The sequence below is a fragment of the Pomacea canaliculata genome, linkage group LG9, assembly GCF_003073045.1.
Source record: "Pomacea canaliculata isolate SZHN2017 linkage group LG9, ASM307304v1, whole genome shotgun sequence".
NCBI lineage: Eukaryota > Metazoa > Mollusca > Gastropoda > Architaenioglossa > Ampullariidae > Pomacea > Pomacea canaliculata.
In genome coordinates, this window is record NC_037598.1 from 4,224,673 (window position 1) to 4,249,612 (window position 24,940).

A 24,940-nucleotide genomic window follows, 5' to 3' on the forward strand; every position below is an offset into this window, starting at 1 on the left:
TAATCAAAATTATATATATAAAAAATAAACTTAAGTACATGATCAATAGGAGAGAAAGTAGCTTTTATTTATTCCAATAAATGTGTAATACCTCTGTTACAATGCAATTAATACTTTATTGTTACTGTACAAAGCCTAAACTTGTGAGATATATTTCTTTACACCTTCACCCACTTGAAATCACAGCACATGCAAACACACATTCACAATCACAATATCCATTAACTATATACACTCCACAAAATTTTTAAAAATCCAGTCCTGGCTCTCTCATAGAGCGATTGTCCATACATCACACATACACTAATTCAAAAGCAATCAAAATAGCGCAACAACAAATATTTGTACATGGTAATCACTAGCCTCCAAGACAAGCGATCTTTCAAATCAGTTTCCATCTTGTCCTTCCCACAACTCTCAAAAGCAACCAAAGTGCTACAACAAAGTTTCTGTTAACAGACATTTGTTAGTCTAATTTATAGACCATTCATTGTTTGAGAACAGATATCTGGTTATATTTGTGCCATCAATGCGAGCTAGCCTCTACTCGTAATATTTCTTCACATCAGAAAATCATTTGACTATGCAACTGTAAAGAAATACTAATGTGGCCTTGCAAATGCAGCCGTTAATTTTTCTGATGTTGCTTAGACATAACTCACAAACCTCTTATGAAATACTGCATTTTAATGAAAATATATGTTAATTCATTGATAACATCTTTTATTTAAACACGCAGATCATGGTGTGTACATAGTTACTTTGGCCACAAACTTGTACTACAGGACTGCTGGCAGACAATTTTTTTTCCAGTTAACTATTAAAATGAGGCAGTGATGTACAAAGCTTCCTGTTTAGTCACATGCATTGTTTAGGCTCGCCGAAACAGCAGAGAACTTTGCAAGCAGCTAAGCACTGGTCTTGGCAGATAGACAACAATCCACCTATACATGTCTGTGTTACACGTAGGAACTGGACCCGTACAGATAGCGTAGGCAATAGTTTCATACTGAAATAAACCTCTTTACAAACATTTTAGAACTATAACCTCAATGACTGCCCATAACACTTTAACAAATGTAACATTAAAATCACTTTTAAGACAGCTTGATCAAAAAAAAAAAAAAAAAAAGAAAGAAAGAGAAAAACTGTTAAAAACCAGAAACAATATGTGGTATATTCTCTTCATTATTGTTTCTTACCCTCATGACCTTAATACAAGCATAATACTCAAAATCCACTTTTACAGAATGAAGATAGGCCACTCAAACAATAGTGGATAGTCACTGCTTTATGTAATACCTAGAACTAGTAAAATAATGTTGTTCTAAATATTCAGTGCCAAAATGAAATACTAGTAAAACTTAAACCTTCAGTATTTTTAATATTTCTGGTTTAATGAATGTGGAATATACACACGTGGCAAAAGCAGATCAGCTTGACAGCTGCATGTGTCTGAGATTCTACAAAATTTTGCAGGATCTAACATACAAGCACCATCTTTTTATTGATAAAGAAGTTCAATAAATGCCAGTGTAGCAGGCTGAGGAGATAATAAAAAAAAAGCCACAGTCTCACACTACTCTATCAAATACAAAGGCAAATTATCCAATGCCAAGTTTTGTTTGTTGATGCAGCACTGAAACAAAATCATGTCTAAAACAAAGTGCATTGAGTTCTATCTAAAATCAGAAGGAACCCTGTATATTATATGTAAACATCTGTATATTTTTATTTAAAACAGAATCCATGAAGAGAACATTGGCACTGACTTCTTAAACAGTGTTGACATTTTTCTTTCCTGAATGTTACATATTTTGCATACTTTATTCTTCACAGCACATAATTATAAATAATAAATAAATTACACATATCATAATTATATGTTTCTACGTTTTGATGAAATCAAATACCTGATTACAAAAATTAAAAAAAATAGACCACTGAAGTGCTGTAGCCTTTGGAACTATATCTGGAAGTGAATTAATGTGTGGTGTAGTCAAAAAAAAAAAAGGTATGACTTTAATTGGATCAATGATTGATTACAAAAACAACTAACTAAAAAGATAACAGATGTTTAAGGGTGTTCTTGATAATCTACAACCTTAAAAATTTATTGTTATTAAAAATAGATGTTATTGAAAGACTTATATGCATATCAACAGAATGAAAGAGAAGAGGGGGGGGGGGAACTGGTGTTTTACGCCGTGTCAGCAACTAAGGCTATATTACGGCAAGCAGCCAGCCCTGTAAACAGATGCCACGTGCAGAGAAAGAACAGCGTGCCCGAGACGAGAAATGAACTCAGGGCAGCCAACCTTCACTGTAGTAGTGACAGGCGCTAACTGTTGCGCCACCGGACCGCTAAGAGCAGAGAGGGAGCCCATTAATACAGCAATGGTCCACCTTCTTTTGCTAAAACTAGTAAGAGAGAAAATGAATCTCATCTCACATACTTGTAAATATAATATTAATTTTTGATGTTATTCATGAATGTTTACAGAAAGTTCATTAGCTCTGTTTGTTAAAAATGAAAGAACTGAAATATACCTGAAATAACTAATTATTTTTTTAAAACTTGCAATTACAAAAAGATTTTTAAAAATGGTTGGTGAATAAATACTTATGAGATTCATTAGGGAATATGCTCTCACAATTTTGCATCCTTCATTTAACATAAATGAACACTCACACAATTACTTTTGAAAGAAGTATTCTGGTTTTTGAAAGCACTTCTTTTAGAACCATCATATTGTAAGTACTTTGGTGTCAATAACTGGCATTTATGCATAAGTACACCTGGATAACTGAAACAGGATTTATCAGCTTATCTCATAATCATGGACACGTTAGTTTTGTTTATTCCTTGTTACTCCTTGAGGTTCCTATCTCTTCAGAAGCATGCACAAACCAAACTGAGTAAGCTAACAGAGGAAGTGACGAAGTCTGGCCTTAAGATCAACAGAAAGAAGACAGAAGTGAATCAAAAACAAGCAGAAACTCCCAATCCAACTTCTGGGAGATAACATCCAGGAAACAGACTGTTTCATGTATCTGGGAAGCACTGTCAACAAGATGGAGCAGATGATGATATCAAAAGCCGCATCAACAACATCAGGCATGCTTTCAACAGCCTACACCCCATCTGGAACTCCCAAGCATTATCCTTCCGCAGTAAGACCTGCATCTTCAACACCAATGTGAAGGCAGTTCTACTGTATGGTTCTAAAACCTGGAGAGTGACAAACATCCTCAACAACAAGCTCCAGACCTTTACCAACCGACAGATACGCCATATTCTGGGAATAAGATGGCCTGAAAAGATCTCCAACAGCAGCTTTTGGAAAAGAACCAACCAGAATGCCACTAGCCAAGACATCACAAAGCAAAAATGGGGCTGGATAAGACACCCTGTGCAAACCAGCAGGCACCATTTCCAGGCATGCACATGACTGGAACCCTCAGGGGAAGACGAGAGTTGGGAGACCAAAGCAGACTTGGAAAAGAACAGTAGAGCGAGGCAAAGGATGTCAGAACCACATGGGCCCAACTGAGGGGGACTGCCCAAAACTGGGTCGACTGGCAAAGTGTTGTTGTGGCCCTATGCTCCTCAAGGAGTAACAAGAAATAAACTAACAATCCTCGAGGAGTATAGGGCTGCAACATGGACATGTACACATCTTTTATAACCTATGTCTTAAAAGGTTTATGTTTTAACCCTTTTTGTAAATGTTAAAAAAAAAAAGTTGCCTGTTTCCTACTTTCTCTGTAACATTTTAAAAGGTGAGAACACTTATAAAAGGTGTTTAGTAAGGGTGGTGATTCAGTCACCTCAGTTTAATATATACAAAAACAGATCATGATACACGTCTATGGGCACGTTAGTTATTAGTTTTGACAGGGTATTGAGAGTGTGCCCTTTCAAAAATTTTAAGAAACGAACAGTTGCTTGTTTAAAGATGAATTCTATTATCTGAAAGATACACAGCTCCAAACTGTTTAATAGGAAAAAGTATCTAGAAAATAGCAGGCACATTCATATCATTAAAGGTTCACTAACTCCTTGAAATTGTTATTCTCGTGCATCAAAACTGGAAAAAAAAAAGAATTTTTCCCCAACTTAAACACTTTCAGCAAGTGACACTGTACCATAAGAATGGCTAATTCTAAATATATGTACATGCATTCCCCTGAGAATGTTTTCCTTTTCAGAGCTGTTGTGCATGCATGTACAAATACTTGAACATGAACCTTACTCTTATGTCCTTTCTTTCTAAAATCATAAAAGAAATATAGGAATGTTATACTAAATTCTATCTAAATATGATACAGCTGTCTGCCTTCTAGTAGGCTGCCTAAACGTAAAAACAAAGGTATTGACTACAAGCAAATGAATATATGAAAAAATGGCCAAAAGCTACAGATGCAAGGTTGAGAAGGAAATTACTAATATAATGCATGCAAAGACTTCTCCAGAATTAAGATAAACTCTGGACTGGTTTTGCTTTTCATGGCAGTTCTGGTGCATAATTTAACTGATAATGTAAAAACATAACACTTTCACATATGTCAAATATATGATCAAAGTGCAAGTACTAAGAATAATATTGAGGGATAATTCTTAAGTCATGAAATATCCATACAATAAATTTCACAGCAAATTTTCAATCTGAAATTCTACTCATGCAGAATGTCATTAGCAAAAAATTTTAAACAGAAAACAAAAATATATTCCTAAAGTACTGAGACAAACACTTCAGAGACAGACATAATAATCTACTGTGATTCAGCATAAGGAACATTTGTATCTTTGAATGAACTAAACTCAGCAAAACAAAATTCCACTCTTTATACCCTTAACAATATCCACACTGAAAGTTATTTTACCTTATTTTTTTTCTAAGATACTGAAATCAAAGTTGTGTCCATTTTCAGACTCTGAGTTACACAAATACAATAACTGTTACTCAATATAATCTTCATTTTAAAAAAAAGTAAACCCCAAATTTATGCACTAAAAATGTAAATTTAAAAATAAACTAAAAGCAAGACCTTTCTTTTCTTTCACCTGACCCTTTTCTTGACCCTGCCTGTCACTAAAAAAGAACCATTTGTTTTCCTAGTCCTAGTTATTTTTCAGTTTAAGGAGAAGAACACTAGATTTGTACACGTAAAATATACACAAATATATATATAATAAACACATAACATGTATACACAAAAATCACCAAACTGGATGAAACACAAAGGCATTAGTGATGGAATATATGATCAAACCTGACGAGTTGTTGGGGCAGGTATCTTCAATGTTATTACAGGTTGTGGTACAAATTTGCTGTACATATACACAGCTAGGATGACAAGAGAGGCGCCAACAGAAAACAAAATGGTGAGGTGAAAATCAAAAAAGTACATTGAAGCTATGCATGACAAAATTATTGCTGCAGATGTGGCAAAGCCTTTTAAAATGTTATCAGCATATTTCACAACAACAGCAACCACCAGGCCTCCGAAGGACTGAAGAAACACAACAATCCAAACGGCATAGTCAAAGCCATACAGCATTCCTTTCTCTTGAACCTCTTGACCATTCTTGATAAACATTGTGATCACACCAATTAACACACCCAGCACACCTAGCTGCACGTTACGCAGCCAAACTGACTGACTTGTTCCTTTAAGAATCTTCTCAAAGTAGACACCAGCAAAGCCAGAAAGCACACAGGACACACACACAGCAATAAAGCCCTTGACTGGATTCTGTTCAACAGCTCCTTCCTTCTGTATTGTAGCCTTTGCCTCATCTGTGTGTTTCTTGTCATCATCACCAGAGGCTTGTAGCTGAACAACAGACACGCCAACAAAAAGTATAACCAAAGAAACCCACTGCAGACTGGCCAACTGCTTACGAAGCATTATGACAGAGAAAACAGCTGTGGTCAAGATCTTCAACTGGTATGTCACCTGCAAAAAAGGTGGCTCCAAAATGAATATACATCACTGGTTTGACACAAATATTGTTTAATCAAAAGTTATATCGAGCCCATCCTCTTTCCCAGTGCCTTTTAATCAAATATAAGTGATCTAAATATTTTAAGAACAATCTGACACTTTATTATCATTACTGTTGTTGAAACATAGAGCTTCACAGAATCACAAACCCACACTAAAATTCCCCAAACTTTTGCACCTTCCCATATAAATGTTTTCTTCTGAATCAATGTAAGCAGAATCCAAAATGAAGATTTTATGTGTGTGGAAAAAAGGAAAGGGGTGGACAAGAAAAAATGGAAAAAAATTCTCTCTACTGGTTTATTCTGAAGTAGTACAGCTATTACTCAACAGCATCTAGACATAAGAGACTCATTACCTGAAAAGTTGCTGCTTCTAAGTTTGAAACTGCTATGTAGAGGAGATTATTCTGCAGCACATATATAAATGAAGGAACTGATACTTTCAGGCAGTCAACTGGCTGCAGAATTATGTTTTCATAAAGATGTCTCAGCCACTTCCAAACACTCCTTTCCTGAAAGAGCAAGAAGACAATTATATGATATAAAATCATTTCAATAATTTAATCATGCAGCTTATCTGACCACTAGAATAAAACAGCAGCCATCAATGTATTTGTGACCCTACCCCACTCATATCTTGCTGTTTCCTGTTTGTTTTTCTCTAGGCCTCCTCTAACACGATGGCCCGCCCGGTGGCGTAATGGTTAGTGCCTGTCATTAATACAGTGAGGGTTGGCTGTCCTGGGTTCAGCTCTCGTCTCGGGCATGCTGAACTTTCTCTGCATGTGGCGTCTGTTTACAGGCTGGCTGCCTTGCCGTGATATAGCCTTAGATGCTGGCTCGACGTAAAACACCAATCTCCCTTTCTTCCCCCTCCTCTAACATGAAGACGTCTATTACTTATTGAATAACAGATTTTTCTACCTGACATTGAATATAATACATAACCTACAGCAGCATCTGTAAGTGCAGAATATTTCGTCAATTAGTTACTTGCTAGTCGAAGTTCCATAGAAATACACATTTACATTTTGATCTAAAAATTATTTTATACTAATACAGCCCATTTAATAAAGCGTAAGCTGTTTATGTCATTCTACCAATTCCTTCTTCTAGATCTTTCAGCCTAAAGCATCAATCCAATTTTTCACTTCCAATAAAACAATGTTGTAAGTTAGACCTTGCAATTTATATTAAAATTTTATTGTCTCATATAAATATTCTGTTCTTATCTTCAAGAGAAAAAAATAAAATATGAAAATCTCACCTCATACAGGATAATGAAAAGAGATGTGACTGCCTTAATCAGCTCTGACCACACTACTGCTGAGGTTGCAAAAAACATGTCTCCCTTTCGTGTTCGTACATATCTCATTATCAGAATAAGCAGGGCATTCTGTAGTGTCAGCAAAACCAAGCTTACATACTTGAGAAATTCGGGGGTCTTCAAAACTAAAACAGATTTAAAGACAAACATAAAAACACTGATACATTTATAATGAGCTTTAAAGATTTATACATTAGCAGCAGCAATTTCTTGTCTTTTGATGTGTTGTATAAAATTAGTGCCATCAATGCCATCGTTCTTCCATAACAATACAAAGGAAAGCGCCTGTCAATTTTTTTTCATCACAGTTTGTATAATAATATTAAAAAAGGAAATTTATATAGCGCCTAGAGGAAGGATAATACATAAAGTAAGAGTGACAAAAATGTACATAACACACATATGGACATAGCTGAATATATGTCAGCAAACAAACAGCAAATAGAAAACACAAAAGAGAGACTAAAATTCTATGCCACGTTCGAGGATATCGATCTTTTAGGAAGGCCGAAAGGTCACTTATACCCACTCTGAAGTAAAAGTGCATGTGACGAAGTGTGGGCTTGTCCACGCTAAGCATCATTAAATAATAACACATTGTGCCAAATCTAAAGCAAATTTAAATATCCACTGTCACGTGAAATGCCATCCATAATATTCTATTGCTACACTCGATCACTGTAAACTAAGCCTAAAAAGATATTTCTCAAGTTAACTCAAGTGAGAAAGTTAGCGGCTACTTTCGTCGTCTGCATGCAGGTACGATCGAGCCACATTAGACGACATGCATACACTACAGCAAGTAACAAATTTAAAAAGACTCTCTTAGTAATCAAATGTTTCCAATTAAGGCACAAATAGCTTATTATTATATTACCTTGTACATTTCCGTTGCCTTTGGCGTTTCCCATTTCCGAAGGCTTGTCGACGACGACAGTACCAAGGTCTCGCAATTTCTCGCCAGCTGGATACACAGCGCCAGACATTCCGTGTTTTTCAACGTATCTATTAAAAAAAAAGACCACAGCTAGTAACTCAAGAACAGATTACCCTTTTCAAACGCTGGCTAAAAACTAATAAATTTGCCTAACTAATGTACTTACAATAATCTTCTTGTCAAAATATCTGATTTCATAATAAGAGCTAAAATGAGTTTACCCACACTTTAATAAAATCATCAGCCACGTACTGAATTTCCTGATCCGGCGGCGTACGCATGCGCAGTCGAAGTGTTTGCCATGTGAGCTTGGATAGACGGTCTTGAAAGAAGAGAATTAGCCAAGGACATGTCATACTGCAGGAAAGAAGGTATTGTTGAGATACCCTACTATGAATAATATATATAAAAAAGTCATGCATTTGGAAAGCACTTTACCTTATGAAGGAGAGTTTGAAAATTTACTTCTGACATTCGTATTCTCAGTACCGACGAAAGCATTATTTCCCCTCTACCACCTTAGGTTCATCTTGAGATTAAATGATGCAAAGCCTAGAAAGTGTGTGCTCAGAAGCATCATACAGAGGGTTCGAGTAGTTATGAGAAATCACAGTTAGTGGGCAACTTGCAAATTATCGACTAAAATCTTGATAGCTTTGTAAATTTGTGTTAAACGTAACGTAATAATGTGTGATGAATGACACTGGATTTTTAAAAAAAACTGTAATAAAATGTCATTCATCAGTGTAAGCTTGTTATTAAACAAAAATTACATTTGGATAGAAAGTATTGTCTGTCAGTAAGGACTTATTTTAGCCTTGATTCTGAGAGCAGTCTAAAATAGCTTATAATGACTTCACAAAATGAATTCAGAGTCTTGTGCTGAGGTGTTTGTTTTTGAAACACTGTTATCTACATTATTTACAAACAGAATGAATGTACACTGAAATATATAGTGTTTTATCTCCTCACAAATGTGTCATCATTCCAGCATTCTTATGTAAACATTTAGTAAATGTGTTTTTATATAATAATAATAATAAAAATGAACCTATATAGCACCACATCCCATAAGCTCATGGCACTTTACAAAGAACACATGTAAGTTGATGGAATGACAGAGCCGTTGTTTGGAAGATGACATCCTATTCTTAGATCAATATTTCATTGGGTCACAGCGGTCCGGTGGCTCAACAGTTAGCGCCTGTCACCAATACAGTGAAGGCTAGCTGCCCAGAGTTCATTTCTCATCTCGGGCATGCTGTTCTTTCTCTGCACGTTGCATCTGTTTACAGGGCTGGCTGCCTTGCCGTTATATAGCCTCAGTTGCTAGCACGGCGTAAAACACCAATTCCCCACCAACACATACACCCGCCCCCTTCATTGGGTCACAATTCAGGTCTATAGACTGTACAATCAGTTGTCAAGCAAAGAATAAATTGATCAATAATCATTGCTTAAATGATCAGGTTGCTGGTATCCACATGATAACATCTCACCACAGAGAATCTGCATTGAAATGTGAAAGCACAAGCCTGTTAAGCGATGATGTGAGGTCATTGAAGTGAAGACAGATGAAGAAACTGTTATGTTAGTTTAGAAGGCCTGGCCAAAGAAAGTTCAAGAAAATCTATGTTTATATATGTATTTGTTACATATACTAAGCATAAACAGCTGACTGTTAAACTATATGATGAACCTTGGCTAACATCCAATTTTCAACTACTCACATATACCTTACTGTCTTTAGGTAAAGATGAAATCATCTTTGCTACAAAAGAAGACCTCGCAGTGCCAAGTACTGCCATTATTAAAGTTGATGTTGAAGCAGAGGAGCAAGAGGAGCCAGGTAAACTTTTTTGTTTTTTGGTGGAAGGAGCATCTTTCTACACCCACAAGAACCTTTGTTTCACTGGCAGTTTTAACACTGTTTCTTTGAGGTTTTTTCTCTTATAAACCCACTTCATTTATTTTCACTATTTTTTTTTTTCACTTATAAGATGCATGCATTTTATTATAAAATAAAGTTTTCATAACTTTTCAAATTTAATTTCCTTGTTGACTTGGATTAAACAGTTGTTCATGTATCAATGTTTTGTGATGATTAGGTCAATAAAAAGCTTGCCACATTGCATAATTCTTAAATGCCTACACAGAAATTAAAAGTTGTATGCGTTGTTGTTGTTATACAGGACTGATCTTACCATCAGGGGAAATAAACTGGAACTGTCCCTGTCTTGGTGGGATGGCTAGCGGACCTTGTGGTGTGCAGTTTCGGGAGGCGTTTTCCTGCTTTCACTACAGTGAAGCAGAACCAAAAGGCTCAGACTGCTATGAACATTTCCGGAAAATGCAAGACTGTATGGCGGGCTATCCTGAACTATACCCTGGGAAAGAGGATGAAGAAGAGGGCAAAGAATTTAGCAACATAGGTAGTGCAGAAGTGGATGAAGTCCAGACAGACTCTACTAATGCTGAAGACGATGAAAGTCACAAAATAAAGGATGTTTCTTCAGCATCATGACAAACTGATGTCTTAGGCATTGTCTTACTTGCAGTTTGCTGCTTGAGCAAGTCTTTGTGCATGTTGTAATGAGGTTTCACCTCTTTTTAAAGAAAGTAGAAAGTATAGTATTTCTCCTGTAATTGGAAAGCTTTAAGGAAATTTTGGGAAAGAAGCTAGTTTATATGTTCCTTCATCCCCTAAACAGAATATTCAAACCTACCAACCTCTGAATGACAAAAAGATACATTTATGTGAAAACTGATTAGAAAGCAGCCATAGTTATAAAAACCCCGACATGTGAACAGTAAAGCAAACGATCACTGCTCATTCAGTGGAAGGAAATGGAAGCTTGCATAGCTTGTTGATAATGTTTGAGGAAGCTTGGTGAATTGTGTGGGTAGTCAGTTGAACTCGTAAACATGAAAAGATCAGGAAAAAAGGTCAGCATAAAAGTGATAGCAGCAAGAACTGTCTTTTTTTTTTTTTTTTTTTTTTTTGACCAGAAACGATGATGATTTAAAGAGTAAGAAAAGCTACAACTGGAGGGAAGTAAATATATTGTTGCATTTTAATGAATATAAGACAGAAGTGAATAATTAACATAGATAGTTGTTTTCTGTTCTTCAAAGTTTTTTCAGACGATCATTTTGAGTTAATGTGTAAGATTGTAAATGGAGCAATGGTCATAACCATTAAGAGTACATACCTATTTTAAAGATTGATAGATATAGCAGTTATAACATCGTGCTGCTTTTGTAGAAAAGTTTTTGCACTTTTGTAATAGAGCTTGTATGCTCGTTTGTAAGCCAAACAGTACAAGTATGGAACATTTCAAAGCAATGTTATGAGTGGAGTTAGTGGCAATTCTGTGAGAGTGGGTGAGGGTTTTTTTTTTTTTTAATTATATTTTATGGATTTTTCCAGAGTGGTCTTTTTAATATCATGAATGAATGTATATCACTAAAACTGGCATTTGTTGTCTGATAAATAGTTCTACTGCTCAGCTTTACTGGCATGTCAGTGTTTTTCAGTCCAGTGATGTCTCAAAATGGGAGGTACTTAAGTGGAAAGTAGATCTGACAACAGACTGTCTTTACACCAGGCATCAGAGTAAGTCATTGATAAAAGATAAGGATGGTGCTGGAAATGAAAACTCAATGTAGGAAATCAGGGTTGGGTGGCTCCTAAAATAATGATTGCCCATTAAGAAAAAACTTTATTTCTTCTGATCAACAACAGCTTTGGCAGTATCCCTCTTTACAGTTAAATTTGTACATTTTTCTCATCTTTGCATCCCCATCAGTTCTTGTGCTTTTAGCAACTGCCTTAATTCGCACCCTGACAGAACAAACAGCTATAGGTTGCACATACAGCTTATGTTATCTTCAACCAAGTAGTTTTCTAGCCTAGTCATTGTAGAATTGTTTTTATGCTATTTTAGCATCTTTCCAGTTTGTGATCCATTTCAGTTTGGCACAACAAGCAGTGGGTTGAACCTAATGTTTATTAAATTCTCCTGAAAAATGGTGATACAGCTTTCAGAAGCAGAAAATGTTAAAATAATGACCATAATTTAGAGCTGCATCCTTTCTGCTCTCTGGCAGATCTGTATGTAGGATCATTGCTTAATTGACTGTTTTCCTAAAGTCATAGAATGGTAATAATTTTGTAACCACAAGTTTGGTTTTTGTTTTCTTGACTGTGCACTTCTTTTGCTTTTTGCAAATGGAACAATCATGTTACCAAGGCATGAATAATTTCATGGTTGTCATTATTTTTCTTTCAGTGTAGAGGTTGGTTGATGAATGTGTATGTATTTCGGCAAAAAAAAAAGTATTTTGGTGTGTACGTGGTTTTAAAGTTAGCACCAATATAATAATATTAACAAGTATTCTGATATCTGCATTTTGTGGTAGGATGGAAGGTGTTACTGGCTATTCAGATTTGAGTGTACTTCAGTTCCATTCAGCCTATGTGGGTGTTTGAGTGATAGCTTGGGTTTGTGAAAAAAAATACTATCCTTGCTTGGAAATGGCAGTAGATGATTTGGATCGTTTGAGGTAAATTGTTAAGTTGTTTATTAATGGAGTGGTCATTGTATCTAGTAAGAGTGTATGTATGGCTTTAGATTTTAGGAATGGACAAAAGCCATAATAATTTCGTACAGGTGTGCAAGACTTTAATAATAAAATGTTATCAGAAAATAATCTTTTGATAGACTTCCTGCCTGGTGAGATTGGACGGTTGGTGTATTGTATTTTATAATTATGTTCACATATTCACTGTGCTTACACATGCCAAAACGCTCAGTTTCAACAATTTGCTGCGATCAACAGCAAATAACCCTCTTACATCACCAACGGACAGGGGTAGGTCCTTGACATTCAGTCAGCTACTGGCGTGACCCTACGTCGTGACCTAAAATTAAATCGAGATCCTTCGGTCAGTAGAATTAGAAATCACCTCAGCTCGGGGAAACATTGTCTGCAGCGCCCCACACAAAGAAGACAAAGATTATTTATCATTAACAGTCATGCCTTCACTGTGAATCTTTTTATAATCGTGATTTCTCATTAAGGTAGGTGAATGGCGTGACATTCATTTTTCTTTATTTCGTGTGCAGCTCTCTCTCTTACACATGTATTGAATGATACACTTAATAGTCCCTTGTTTTGATTTTGTTTTTAATTTAACAATAGAATAAATTAATCTGATACCGGAGACTATAGATTATTTCAGTTTCCTTTGAAATTTTTTTTTCTAAAGTACTTTACAAGTTGGTCTTTTCGTGTATGCATCGTTTTCAAGTGCATCCCAAAGGAAGTCCGACGGTCACTGGTTTTGCAGTCGAGGTTTCAGATAAGCGTGGGAAGTGACTGTCAGTGACACGCGAGGACTCTAACACCTGCCTCAGTCCACCTGTTTGTTACACGCTGGTTTATCTCCTAGTCTAACCTTATTTCCAGTGAGCTCCGAGCACCTGTGATTGTTTACCGTCCACGGACGTCCTGTCAAGGCTAAACAATTTTAAATTCTAGTGATTAAAATCAGGTAAACCAGCTGCAGTTGGTGTCTGTGCAGGTACGCTGCTTTTGTAGGTAAATGAAAGTAATACATGTACGGTATGTAATGAATGATCACTGATGGATATTTGATTTTTGTTTCTCTATGCCACCCTTCCTCTATCTGTATCTCCATTGCGGCAGTTAATAAAAATAACAATTATTGCTTAAGCATGGCATAAATGAAGACAAATTTCCAGCAAAATTAAATACGCAAATTACACACAAGCAATTTATTTTCTTGCATTCACAACTTTCGCATTCAATCATTCATTCTGTTAGGCAAGTGTTTCTGAATACCAGTCCTTTAACACCACATCGCGAGGCTCTAGGACTATGAGGAGTTTGAAGGAGCTGTGTTCGGGCCTGCCACTGGACCCCTTGCCCCCACCCGCTGTTCGAGATGAAGGTGTCGCTCATGCACCTATTAGGACCCCAGCGCTGACTCCTGAGGAAGAGCAGGTGAGTTAATTAACGGGCTGATAAAGGCTCTGCTGCAGCCTATCTTGGACACAAAATCCAGAAATCTGTCAGCACATCTCAGCCAGTTGAAACATTTGCCAGCAGAATAATATATGTTATCCACATTTGATCTTTTAGACTTTTAGTCAGACATTCTAGCATTGTTGTCACACTTGTTTACTCTACAGCTCGCCCTGGAGAATTCCTTGAGATATTTCCCCCCTCACCTCCATTCCATCTTGGCACCCGAGTTTGCTAAAGAACTACGATTGTATGGACACGTCTACATGTATCGGTTTCGGCCTGAAGTTGAGATGAGGTCAGTGCAAAGTCATTGTGCGATTGATGTAGTGGGTACATTTTACTTGTTGGAGAGGGTGATGTCTAAAACGGGGCCGTGTGTCCCATGTGACAGACAACGGGAGAGGAGGGATGGGAATGGATAAGTACTTATAGTTTACTGACGCAAGGATCGTCAGACAAGCAAGTCGATGGCATCTGGGGTCTTACAATAGTATAGTGTCTGCCTAGCCTCTGATTTTGCGACAGAAAGCTGTGCTCCGTTACCACAGGCATTAAACGTCAGGAGAGAGCATGTTGGGCAGAGACTCGATGATACTACATTTCATTTTTTTCCCCAGGGCATACCCTATCGACTACTATCCTGCCCGCAGCCGGCAAGCTGCAGCCATCATGCACATGATCATGAACAATCTTGACCCCCATGTAGCCCAGTTTCCTCATGAACTTGTGACGTATGGGGGAAACGGACAGGTCTTCAGCAACTGGGCGCAGGTCAGTGGTGCTGCAACCCTCCCTTTCAGGGAGGATGAGGGCGTTATGGGTAAAACTTGTTCGTGTGTCTAGGGGTGGGTGGGGAGTGCGTATCTTTTATGTATTTTTTCAATTAATAAACATTGTCTTTCTATTGTACCCTTACGAAAGCCATCCTCTTTTTGTAAATTTTAACCCAAAATAAATCAAGGAGAGACATTCCTCGCCTTGTCTTTGAAGTTTGCTGTACAAAGACATAAACTTGGCTCAAATGGGAAGATATTTGTCTCTGCTATTGCAAAGTCATCTCAAGCGAACTTTGACGTAACATTGAAAAGTATTTTTGACACATGTTTGCCACAAGCATGAAAGGTAAAGAGAGAGAGAGAGAGATAAGAAAGGAAAAAGAAAAGAGAGAAAGTACGCGAGGTAAAAGAAAAGAAAAGACAATAAAAATAAAGCACAAGGCCTTTCACAAAAGTAACGCCACCATTGATCTTTCAGAATTCTGTTGACAATGTCGTTTTACCTGCAGTTTCTCTTGACCATGCACTACCTGAGTGAAATGACGGAGGAACAGACACTGGCACTGTACTCGGGCCACCCCCTGGGCCTCTTTCCCAGCTCCCCCCGGGCGCCTCGTGTCGTCATCACCAACGGCATGGTAAGAAGTCCTATCACCTTTGGCACGTTAGGGGGGCACTGCAGCACACGTGTAATTTGTTAGCCGCCTCTTCTTTAATTTCGTCCACATTTAATGAGAAATTATTCGCATTTATTCTGACTAGCTGCAGTGACATGTACAGCACGTGTCATAGCATATTTATATATCTGTTCGTCCGTGTGTGTGTGTGTGAGAGAGAGAGAGAATATTATATTTGCACTGCCATGAAAAGGCATAGATAAGTTTTGTGATTATGTCTTTTCATGCATTCTATTTTTTTTAATCTGTTAAATTTATGACCACTCAGCAACGCACAGCATATTTAATAGTATAGCATACGTGTTATACATATCAACATACAGACACAAATATATTTTACAGATGGTTCCGAACTATTCATCTCGTGAAATGTACGAAAAGCTATTTGCACTTGGTGCCACTATGTGAGTAACTTCTTTTCATGCACTCTACCCTCGAGGTAAAGAACTGGTCGAGTTAACGGATTTTATCACATGCTGAGCTGCTTAAGAGTTAGAATGATTAAAGAAAAAATGATTCTTCCGTCGGCCTGCAGTGTTGGTTGTGGTGCAGCCTTAGGGAACTACACTGGAAGAGAAACTCTTGGGGATTAAATAAACTATGGAGAAAATATCTCATTTCATAAACGAAGTCCGGCAGGTAGATATTATCTATACGCGATTGTCAGGTTTGTATTTGTGTTCACATTAAAGTTGATGTTTAAGGATGTTTCAGTTCTGTGTCTTTGTGAGTCAGTGTGATGCTTTATATATATTTGAATATTTGATTGCGGTGCTGTGTCAGGTATGGGCAAATGACTGCTGGAAGTTTCTGCTACATCGGACCTCAAGGCATTGTTCACGGTACCACGGTACGTGCTCAGACTGATCTGTAAATACCGGGGCTACATTATGCGCCATCATGAACAATGTATGCATGAAAGCCATTCATAAAATGTACACTACTAACGGCAGGTACATGCATAGGTTACATTAAAGGCTTAGTGGTGTGTATATTTTTGTAATGGATAATCTCAGTCCAAATGTGAAACAGTATCTCCCTTCTATTCTCACGATGCACGTCTGCAAACATCATTATACACAAAAATTAAATTATAATGAAAGTACGCCTAATTAACATACGGACCCAGCTTTTCCACTGGCTGTATCCATCACAATGTAAACCTGCCAATGTTCTTGATGTTCGTGTTGTGCACCTCTTTATGCAGTGATGTTCGCAAGCGTGTGTCTCGAGAATAGAAGAAGGGGGAAGGGAAGGAGGGTTATTTACGTGTGTTTGGGGAAATAGTATCTTTCACCCTTCTAAACCTTTAAAGGAACAAATCTCAAAAGAAAATTCTATAGCGCATGGCAAGACATCAGGTACTGAAGCTCTTATCAAGAAAAAAAGTCAGAGTAATCACTAAACGCTAATGAAAAAAATATGTATATTGTTTCAGCTGACTATACTAAATGCTGCCCGCAAACACCTTCATACGGATAACCTGGCTGGGAAGGTAAGTCGCAACTTGCAACAGACGGAACAGTTCTCTAGTGGGCTTGACGGATCTGTAACTGGCTGTCCACAGGACTTCATTCACAAGAAAGTCCATAACTCGACTGCTCTGAACATGTCACACCACTTCTTCACTCTCTTCATTGGCTACCAGCTAAATCTTGACAACAAGCTCTGAACTCTATGTTATGAATTCTTTGAAGGTCCTCCCCCCACTACTTTACTGAAATCTTGTCTGTCCACACTCCTGCCCTAAACCTTGGCTCCTCATCAGACTTGCGCATTCTATCCTCCCACAGACAGACACATACGGACAACGGACGTCCTCCCTCTGTGCTGCTAAGCAGTGGAACTCTCGTCTAGTGGAGCGCAGACTTTTGCGGTTTTCGTGCTGACAAAGTTTTTGTTGCTTCAGCTTATCATATTATCAACGAAAATTATATCTTGTAGCTAAAGTATACATACACGCATACACACGAAAAATGAAAACTTTCTTTTTAAAAAAATCATGCGAAGAAGTTGTTATTGTGCGTATGTGAGCGCTCGCTCGTGTGTGTGTGTGTGTGTTTGCCTATGTGTACTAGTTTACCCATACATATACCTTACAATCACTATTGTGCGAGTTCTGTGGCTGGTTACTGTTCCAACAGGTCTTTGTGACATCAGGTCTTGGCGGTATGAGTGGTGCTCAGGCGAAGGCCGCTGTTATCTGTGGATGTGTTGGCGTCGTAGCTGAAGCAAGTGTTGCTACGGTTACAAGGGATGTGGCAGAACTTCTGTATAAGAGCATACAGATTCTACGCACTAAAAATAAGTTCTGTGGGCTGACAGCACTAACGAAAATAATTCTGCAAAATTCAAAAATCCTTTAGTTTAGAAGTGTCAACAATAAATTTTAAGTAGGAACACTTTCTTTTTACATAGAAAATGTCATTATGCGATATAAAAACTTCATATTGTAATTAATTACTTTTACAGACACGACTACAAGGAGACAAATTTGTGTTCACTGTCGAAGTCTCGAAAACACACACAGTCTTTATTTTTTTAGATGGACTGGTCAAGCTTGAGCTTCAGTTTGTCGTGTTGTAGGTCAGCGGCGAAGCGCTAGAAAAGCGCCACAGTCAGGGTTGGCTGCTCGAAGTGACAAATAACCTGGACACGCTGATGGCCAGAATACGGCAGGCAAGGAAGGAGAATAATGCTACGAGTATCGGTTACCACGGAAATGTAGTGGATCTATGGTACTGCCTTTTTACGGAAGCAACTCATCCTTATCTCTCTCTTTTTCTCATCTATCTCGCACCACAGACTTGCAGAACCAAAGGACATGTGTGTGGGCGTGCGTTTGTTTCGTCCACCTTTGAACAAGATTTAACTAAGATTTCAAGATGTAACTACTTTAAGTTTATAAATTCATACACCTACATTATTGTTACACCCCACTCCTCAAGATTTTATTACAGTGTAATGATGCCAGTAGCAAAAGGGTTAAGGCTTCATTGTAAACCAAGCAGCATTACATCTCGTGTCGGGCATTACAAAGTTTTCAAGTAATGCGTGATCTGGTTTTTCTTTTCTTTCTGTTTTTTTTTTTTTTTTCAATTCCCAGCAGAGAAGCTGCCCTTTGGTAAATGACCATAGTCCTAACCATCTGTTGTAGGGAACGGTTGGTGGAGGAGTATGACCGCACCGGCGACCTGCTGGTCGACATGGGTTCTGACCAGACCTCTTGCCACAATCCGTTTATGGGCGGCTACTATCCCGTTCAGGTCAGATTTGTGCGAGTTCGTGCATGCGAATGTTCGTAGACATGAAGGATGAGGTGCGTGAGCGTAGGATGTAAGTGGAAGTCTGTTCCGCGTGACCTTTATCACCATCTCAAAAAAAGATACTAAGTGGACAAGAATGTGAAAGTGGTTCACTGTCAGTATGGAGGTTGATCCCACCCACCTCCTACACCACTGCAGCATACTGCCAAATAGCAAGTTTGACTTGACTGTCATACTTTAAAATTCTTATACTTAGTTACATTACATTAATACAGAAATTTCTAGAACTTTCTAGCATCGAGCTGAGTGTTTACTTTCGCTAAATTCACATTTGTCAGCTGACCTACGAGGAATCTCGCTGTGAGATGCACGAGGACCCTGTTCGCTTCAAGAATCTTGTACAGGAAAGGTAAGAAAAACCTTAAGCAAATCTGTTCAAAGATAGATTACCCTTACTCTGAGCGATACACAGTTGAAATACCTCAGAAAAATAATCTTTTATGGATAATCTTTGTTCACAGAAGACAATCATTTCTTTTCTTTTTCGTTTGCTTCTGCATTTATTAAACATAATGCAATCTTCTCGTAATAAGCGATTATCTACCACATTTGCAAGTTTTTTGTTTTTAATCGGAGATTACCATCCAAGTTTAAAACAATTTGTTTTTGCTAGCTATTATGAATCTCATCTTGAGGCTCCAGTGTGACATAGCAGCTGTGGTAGCAGGACCCTAAGTATCTGGTCATGTGGCTTGTGACAAATTTTGCCTGATCGCTGTTACTTTTGAACATTCATGCCTGATGATGATGAAATGTTGACAGTCTTCGGCGTCATGTGGCCGCCATTAACCGCCTGGCTGACCGCGGTATGTTTTTCTGGGACTATGGCAACGCCTTCCTGCTGGAAGCTAGCAGAGCTGGTAAGTGAGTACGTGTGCTTGGACGCGTGTATTCATGTTTGTCTGTGTGTTCATGCGAATCCATATACTGTCAGGATCATGTGATACACGTCTGGAGCTTGTCTTTCAACTAATTACTTGCTGTGTGGCTAAAGGAAAATCACTCAGCTAAGCTGTTCATAAAATATGAGCGTTTATCCGGGTCCAACCAAGCAATCAGATAAAGGACTATTATTCAATTAATTAACGTGTTAGCTGATTACTTGGAGCTAAGATTAGGGCTAGGTTACACAGCTCATGCCTAGCCTCAAACCTTGCCACTAGCCCCAGACCCGGAATGTAAGAGAAACCCTTTCACAATTTTTCATAAACTCGTTTATAGCATTTATTTACCTGTTTATTTTTTTATTTTATTTATTGCAGATGAGGGGGCTGGCGGAAATGTGTTTAATAGTTTAAATCTATAGATTTCGGTCGACAAGAATTGGGGGGGACATTTCTTCAATCTCACCTTACATTGCTGCGATATTAATACAGGTGCAGAGGTCGGGCGGGTGGATGGTCTGCATGGCACCCGCTTTCGCTACCCATCCTATGTGCAGGACATCATGGGGGACATCTTCTCTCTGGGGTTCGGACCTTTCAGGCAAGAAATTTGAAGAATGCTTTTATAAACTGCTGTTTCTAGCTCAGTATTGGACGAAATGTTACTAAATTGATGGAACTATTCCATTTTAAAGACATGCAATGAGACAGCAGAGAGATTTTTCGTTGTTTTCGGTATCCTGGGTCTGTCTGTAGTTATATGGCTTATTTTTGTATGAACATTACGAGGTAATGTAATGTTTGGCAGGAAATAACGGCTTGTGTTACAGCTTTAGACTGCACTCCACACTACAGCAGATGTATGTTTTGTGTAGGTGGGTTTGCACTTCTGGTCAGCAGCAGGACTTGGAGAAAACCGACGAAATAGCCGCTGCAGTACTCGAAGACATCATGAAGGGAGAAGGTGGGTGCCAGACAGTTTGCCTTAGTTAGGCTTGATGTATGGTAACCTCAGAGCTTCTGATTTTGTTTTTTATGGTTTGTGAGTCCTTAATAGTTGGACTCTCGAGACTTCCTGATGATGGCGTCTGTATAATTTGTCTCTGGTCTCATGATGATGCCTGAAAATTTGCCTCTGGTTTTCTTAGCTGAAGATCCAGAGTCATAACTTTTAAATACTTTCTCACCTCGTTAGTCTACTAGACATAAGTTATCTGTCTTCTGGTGCGATAATCAGAGTGGAACATCACCGACAAGGGAAAATACGCAAACGCGTTGGTAAATGTGTGTGCAGATATGCGAGTCCGGTGAATAGGTGTGCATCCGCGCATGTAAGGACGCGCGTGCACGAGTAAAGTCTTTCATAAGCTGATACAGTCTACCCATAGTCGAATAGCCTGTAATGCTGCTTAATGTTTGCAGTTCCCGATTCCACCAGGCAGCAGTACAGTGACAACGTAAGATGGATCAAAGAAGCTGGAGCCCACAATATGGTGAGGGAGGGAGGAGTGACGGAAAGATTTAAAGTGTAGACAGTAGGGAAAAGGGTTGTGGGGACATTGAATAATCTGTTCTGCACCACTAAAAAAGCAAGTACTTAAAAAACGAATCGAATTTATTAATAGTATTTGTGATAGCTTTGCTAAATGATGTTATTAGTTAACTCATGCAGTACAAAAGTTATTAACATCTTATCTGTTATTAGTATCGTTGTTGTTCTTTCCTTTCTAAAATAAGACAGTTTTGTATTTATTTTTTATCTGTGTATATGTATTCAAACTTTGTATGGGTGAACTGTTGATTGTGTATAGTTACAATTTCTCCACACCTCATTTCAAAAATGCGAGGTCGCTGGCAAGGCGGGGTTGGTGTGGGAATTGTCAGTTATTTCAAAAGAACCGACAAATGGTACATACTCTGCAAACCACAAGTGTTCTGATGCTAGTATAACAACCTAGTATTGTAAATTGGTGGTGGTAGCGGCGGTGGTGATAATGAGGAATACAATCTAAATCACTACATTAATTTTTATATACAAGCATTTTTTATGCACCTGAATTCTGCATACCTATAGGTGGTGGGATCTCAGGCCCGCATCCTCTATTCGGACCAGGTTGGGCGATGTGCCATTGCCGCCGCCTTCAACAAAGCCATCGCTGACGGGCAGCTGCAGGTAACGCACATCGCGTCAGAATACTGCACTGGCGTCAAATGGCGTCAGCATGTGCGTGCGGCAGGACACTAACCGCAATTAAGGCTGCCGATGTTTAACGGGGAATTTCAGCTGGTATAGTGTTGCTCGGAAAATCAACGGTTGATATATGCTGGGAATCAAACAACACTGGCTGGCAAAAGTCGCAATTATTGATAGAAAGGTGTTTGTAGTGGGAGACATGAGTCACACCTTAGAGTGATTTTTCAGCAACACTGTTATGCTGTTTATGTTTGGAGATAGGGCTGTAGACAAAGTAACATCTTTATTTGGGCATATTATCATCTGACAACTGTCAACTTTGAATCTTTGCTGAAGGGTCCAGTGGTGATCAGCCGTGACCACCATGACGTCAGTGGAACGGACAGTCCTTTCCGTGAAACCGCCAACATTTACGACGGGACGGCTGTGTGCGCAGGTCAGTTGTGTCAGTATACGGCCGGCGGGCCGGACGTTTCCACTCGTGATATAGAGCGAAAGTAGTTTTGAGTGGGCATAATAGGTATTTAAGGCCGTATTTATTAAAAAAAAAATAAATAAATAAAAAAGGCAAAAGTGCAACATCAAAGAAAAGCATCTATTTCCAGTGTCACGACACACTGTCCAGGCCCCGAGGATGCTGCTTTGTTTACCCCGAGGCATTTTTGTCACCGTTTTGTAAACAGCGGTCCCATGAGTAAAACAATCTCCGCAGACCCTGGACGCAGGACATTAATTTTAGGCTTGATTTACAGGACGAATTAACATTGCTTAATGAATACTGCCCAACAGCTGTGAACTCCAGCAGTACTCCTTTGTTTCTCAGATATGGCAGTACAGAACGTAATCGGCGACAGTTTTCGCGGTGCTACATGGGTGGCTATTCACAACGGCGGAGGAGTCGGTTGGTATGTACCTTTTTCTCACATGCATGAAGATTGCTATCAAGTGTTCCAACACAACGGGAAGAATTTCTGTACAGGACAGCTGGTCTCAATGAACACAGATATGTTACAGAGGTACCCTTATCCCAGGTCATTCATCTCGGTATTTTGCTACTGTGCATGTTGGTTAGGTAACTTTTTCCCGGCAGCTAAGCCCGATGCTCAAAAACTCCAAAAAACTGAAAGAACATACTTGGACTACAGGGAGAAAGAAAAGAAACGAGCAACTAAAACATGTTAAAATCAGAGAGAGATGGATGAGTAGCAGCAGAAGTCTTTGAAGAAGAAAAACTGCAGTCAAATGATCAAAACTACCTCATCCCCACCCCATCCCGTCCCACTGCCAGGTCTGGTAAAGTACAGGAACATCAGGCCTAGATAATAAACATACATCCTTCTTCTGGAGCTCTTTTAAGTCAAACCCTGCAAAATGTTGTATTGTAGCATAACGTTTCTTTCTTACTTCTGTTACAGGGGTGAGGTTATTAACGGAGGATTTGGTCTTGTATTAGATGGAACTCAGGTGGGCGATTTTTTTAAAAAAGTGTTTTGACAGTTGCAAAGTGCAGTCATACTGTGATGGTACTAACTTTTGAAAGATTGCTCGACTATTGTCTCTAAGAATGCTTTGTGTAAACCTGTAATAGGGGTTAGGGTGCAGAGGGGAGGATACTGCCAAAGAAAAGTGGTCTATTGAGCAAATTATTGTTTTGAAATTCAACATGATAAAATATCAGCAAACACTTTCTTCTTTGAGCAATATTAGTTAAGTAGAAGAGATGAAGATCTAAAGTCTAATTTTAAAAGTGCTAATGATTAACAGGAGGCAGCTGAAAGAGCCAAAGTAATGCTTATCTGGGATGTGAGCAATGGGGTGAGTATTAACCATGGGCCATGTGATTGCTTGCATGTATTATGCATACATGTACTAGTTTTTTTCTTGAATGGCTTGATAAAGTTAATGACAATATTATGAGGAATTTGTCAGCTCAGACCAAGCCTCACACATGATTGCATGCTTGCTGGTGAAGGTGTCTAAATTCTGGGCTGTAATGTGAATGATTAACAAACACTCTGCATGGTATTCATGATTTACACACTACCATTCTAAATCTTAAACATATTCTCAATACATTGCAAGATAATGACTTAATTTAGGGCCAGATTTGTGGCACATTCATTGTTCTGGTGTCCTTTGAATTTCCCATTCTGCATGAAAAAAGAATGCATGATTACATGTCCGAGGCACTATCTGCAATCTTTTCTAAAATGTCTTATGCTGCAACCTTTGATGTGCTTAGGTTGCACGTCGCTGCTGGGCTGGCAACATAAAAGCAAAGGAAACAATATGCCGCACAATGGAGGCAGAAAGCAGTCTTAAGGTGACTCTGCCAAACCCAGTGGTGGACATGACTTTACTGCACAGGGCACTTGAAGTAGACCATTTTTAGATGGCTTGTTTATTTTAAACTCATCAACTTAGTGGAGAAATTTATGCAGACCACAATAGTACAAACATGTCAGCAAACTTGTCTTGAAGGATAACACATGACCTCCAACTGTGTCAGCATAGCTAGTCAAGCATGGTACTTAATAAACTATCAAATTACTAATTAGTCATTAATTGAAACAGTGCTATGATACATAAGATCCTTAAACAATATCATAAAGTACTTGCATGGCCTGGGACTTAAGTGTGAAATGGTGCTAAGAATGCTCGCGAATGGTATCATCATATTCAGTGAAAAGTGATGCATTCAAACATTTTTAAGTTTCTATATGACTACCAATGAAACAAAAATTTAGACAG

The 24,940-nt window shown here is 38.4% G+C and overlaps 3 protein-coding genes across 9 annotated transcripts; 2 read left to right on the forward strand and 1 right to left on the reverse strand.

The window, feature by feature from the left end:
• Positions 1-3,297: 3,297 nt before the first annotated feature.
• Positions 3,298-8,543, reverse strand: LOC112572012 (UDP-galactose translocator-like). Of its 3 annotated transcripts, none has more exons than XM_025251496.1 (5): positions 8,504-8,543; positions 8,219-8,346; positions 7,282-7,466; positions 6,371-6,526; positions 3,298-5,964 (listed from the first exon to the last, which is right to left on the reverse strand). In XM_025251496.1, exons 2-5 carry the CDS (start codon positions 8,325-8,327, stop codon positions 5,272-5,274), a joined length of 1,143 nt encoding a protein of 380 aa, XP_025107281.1. In that variant the 5' UTR covers positions 8,328-8,346; positions 8,504-8,543; the 3' UTR covers positions 3,298-5,271. The 3 variants fall into 3 exon arrangements, with proteins under 3 accessions (XP_025107281.1, XP_025107282.1, XP_025107280.1); XM_025251497.1 differs by having other exon boundaries at positions 8,500-8,510; XM_025251495.1 differs by having other exon boundaries at positions 8,445-8,505.
• A 1-nt stretch (position 8,544) lies between these two features.
• LOC112572013 (mitochondrial intermembrane space import and assembly protein 40-A-like) lies at positions 8,545-12,991 on the forward strand. The gene is made up of 3 exons (XM_025251499.1): positions 8,545-8,649; positions 10,029-10,127; positions 10,471-12,991. Exons 1-3 carry the CDS (start codon positions 8,628-8,630, stop codon positions 10,800-10,802), a joined length of 453 nt encoding a protein of 150 aa, XP_025107284.1. The 5' UTR covers positions 8,545-8,627; the 3' UTR covers positions 10,803-12,991.
• A 215-nt stretch (positions 12,992-13,206) lies between these two features.
• On the forward strand, positions 13,207-24,854 carry LOC112572011 (urocanate hydratase-like). 5 transcript variants are annotated; one of them, XM_025251490.1, is made up of 22 exons: positions 13,207-13,362; positions 14,129-14,308; positions 14,497-14,627; positions 14,950-15,103; positions 15,618-15,746; positions 16,128-16,189; positions 16,569-16,635; positions 17,224-17,280; positions 17,930-18,016; positions 18,372-18,523; positions 18,943-19,051; positions 19,390-19,460; positions 19,874-19,971; positions 20,488-20,596; positions 20,871-20,959; positions 21,418-21,488; positions 22,070-22,168; positions 22,526-22,625; positions 23,013-23,094; positions 23,605-23,653; positions 23,954-24,004; positions 24,432-24,854. In XM_025251490.1, exons 2-22 carry the CDS (start codon positions 14,183-14,185, stop codon positions 24,579-24,581), a joined length of 2,043 nt encoding a protein of 680 aa, XP_025107275.1. In that variant the 5' UTR covers positions 13,207-13,362; positions 14,129-14,182; the 3' UTR covers positions 24,582-24,854. The 5 variants fall into 5 exon arrangements, with proteins under 5 accessions (XP_025107275.1, XP_025107277.1, XP_025107279.1 ...); XM_025251492.1 differs by lacking the exon at positions 13,207-13,362 and adding an exon at positions 13,633-13,882; XM_025251494.1 differs by lacking the exon at positions 13,207-13,362 and adding an exon at positions 13,633-13,835.
• Positions 24,855-24,940: the final 86 nt, after the last annotated feature.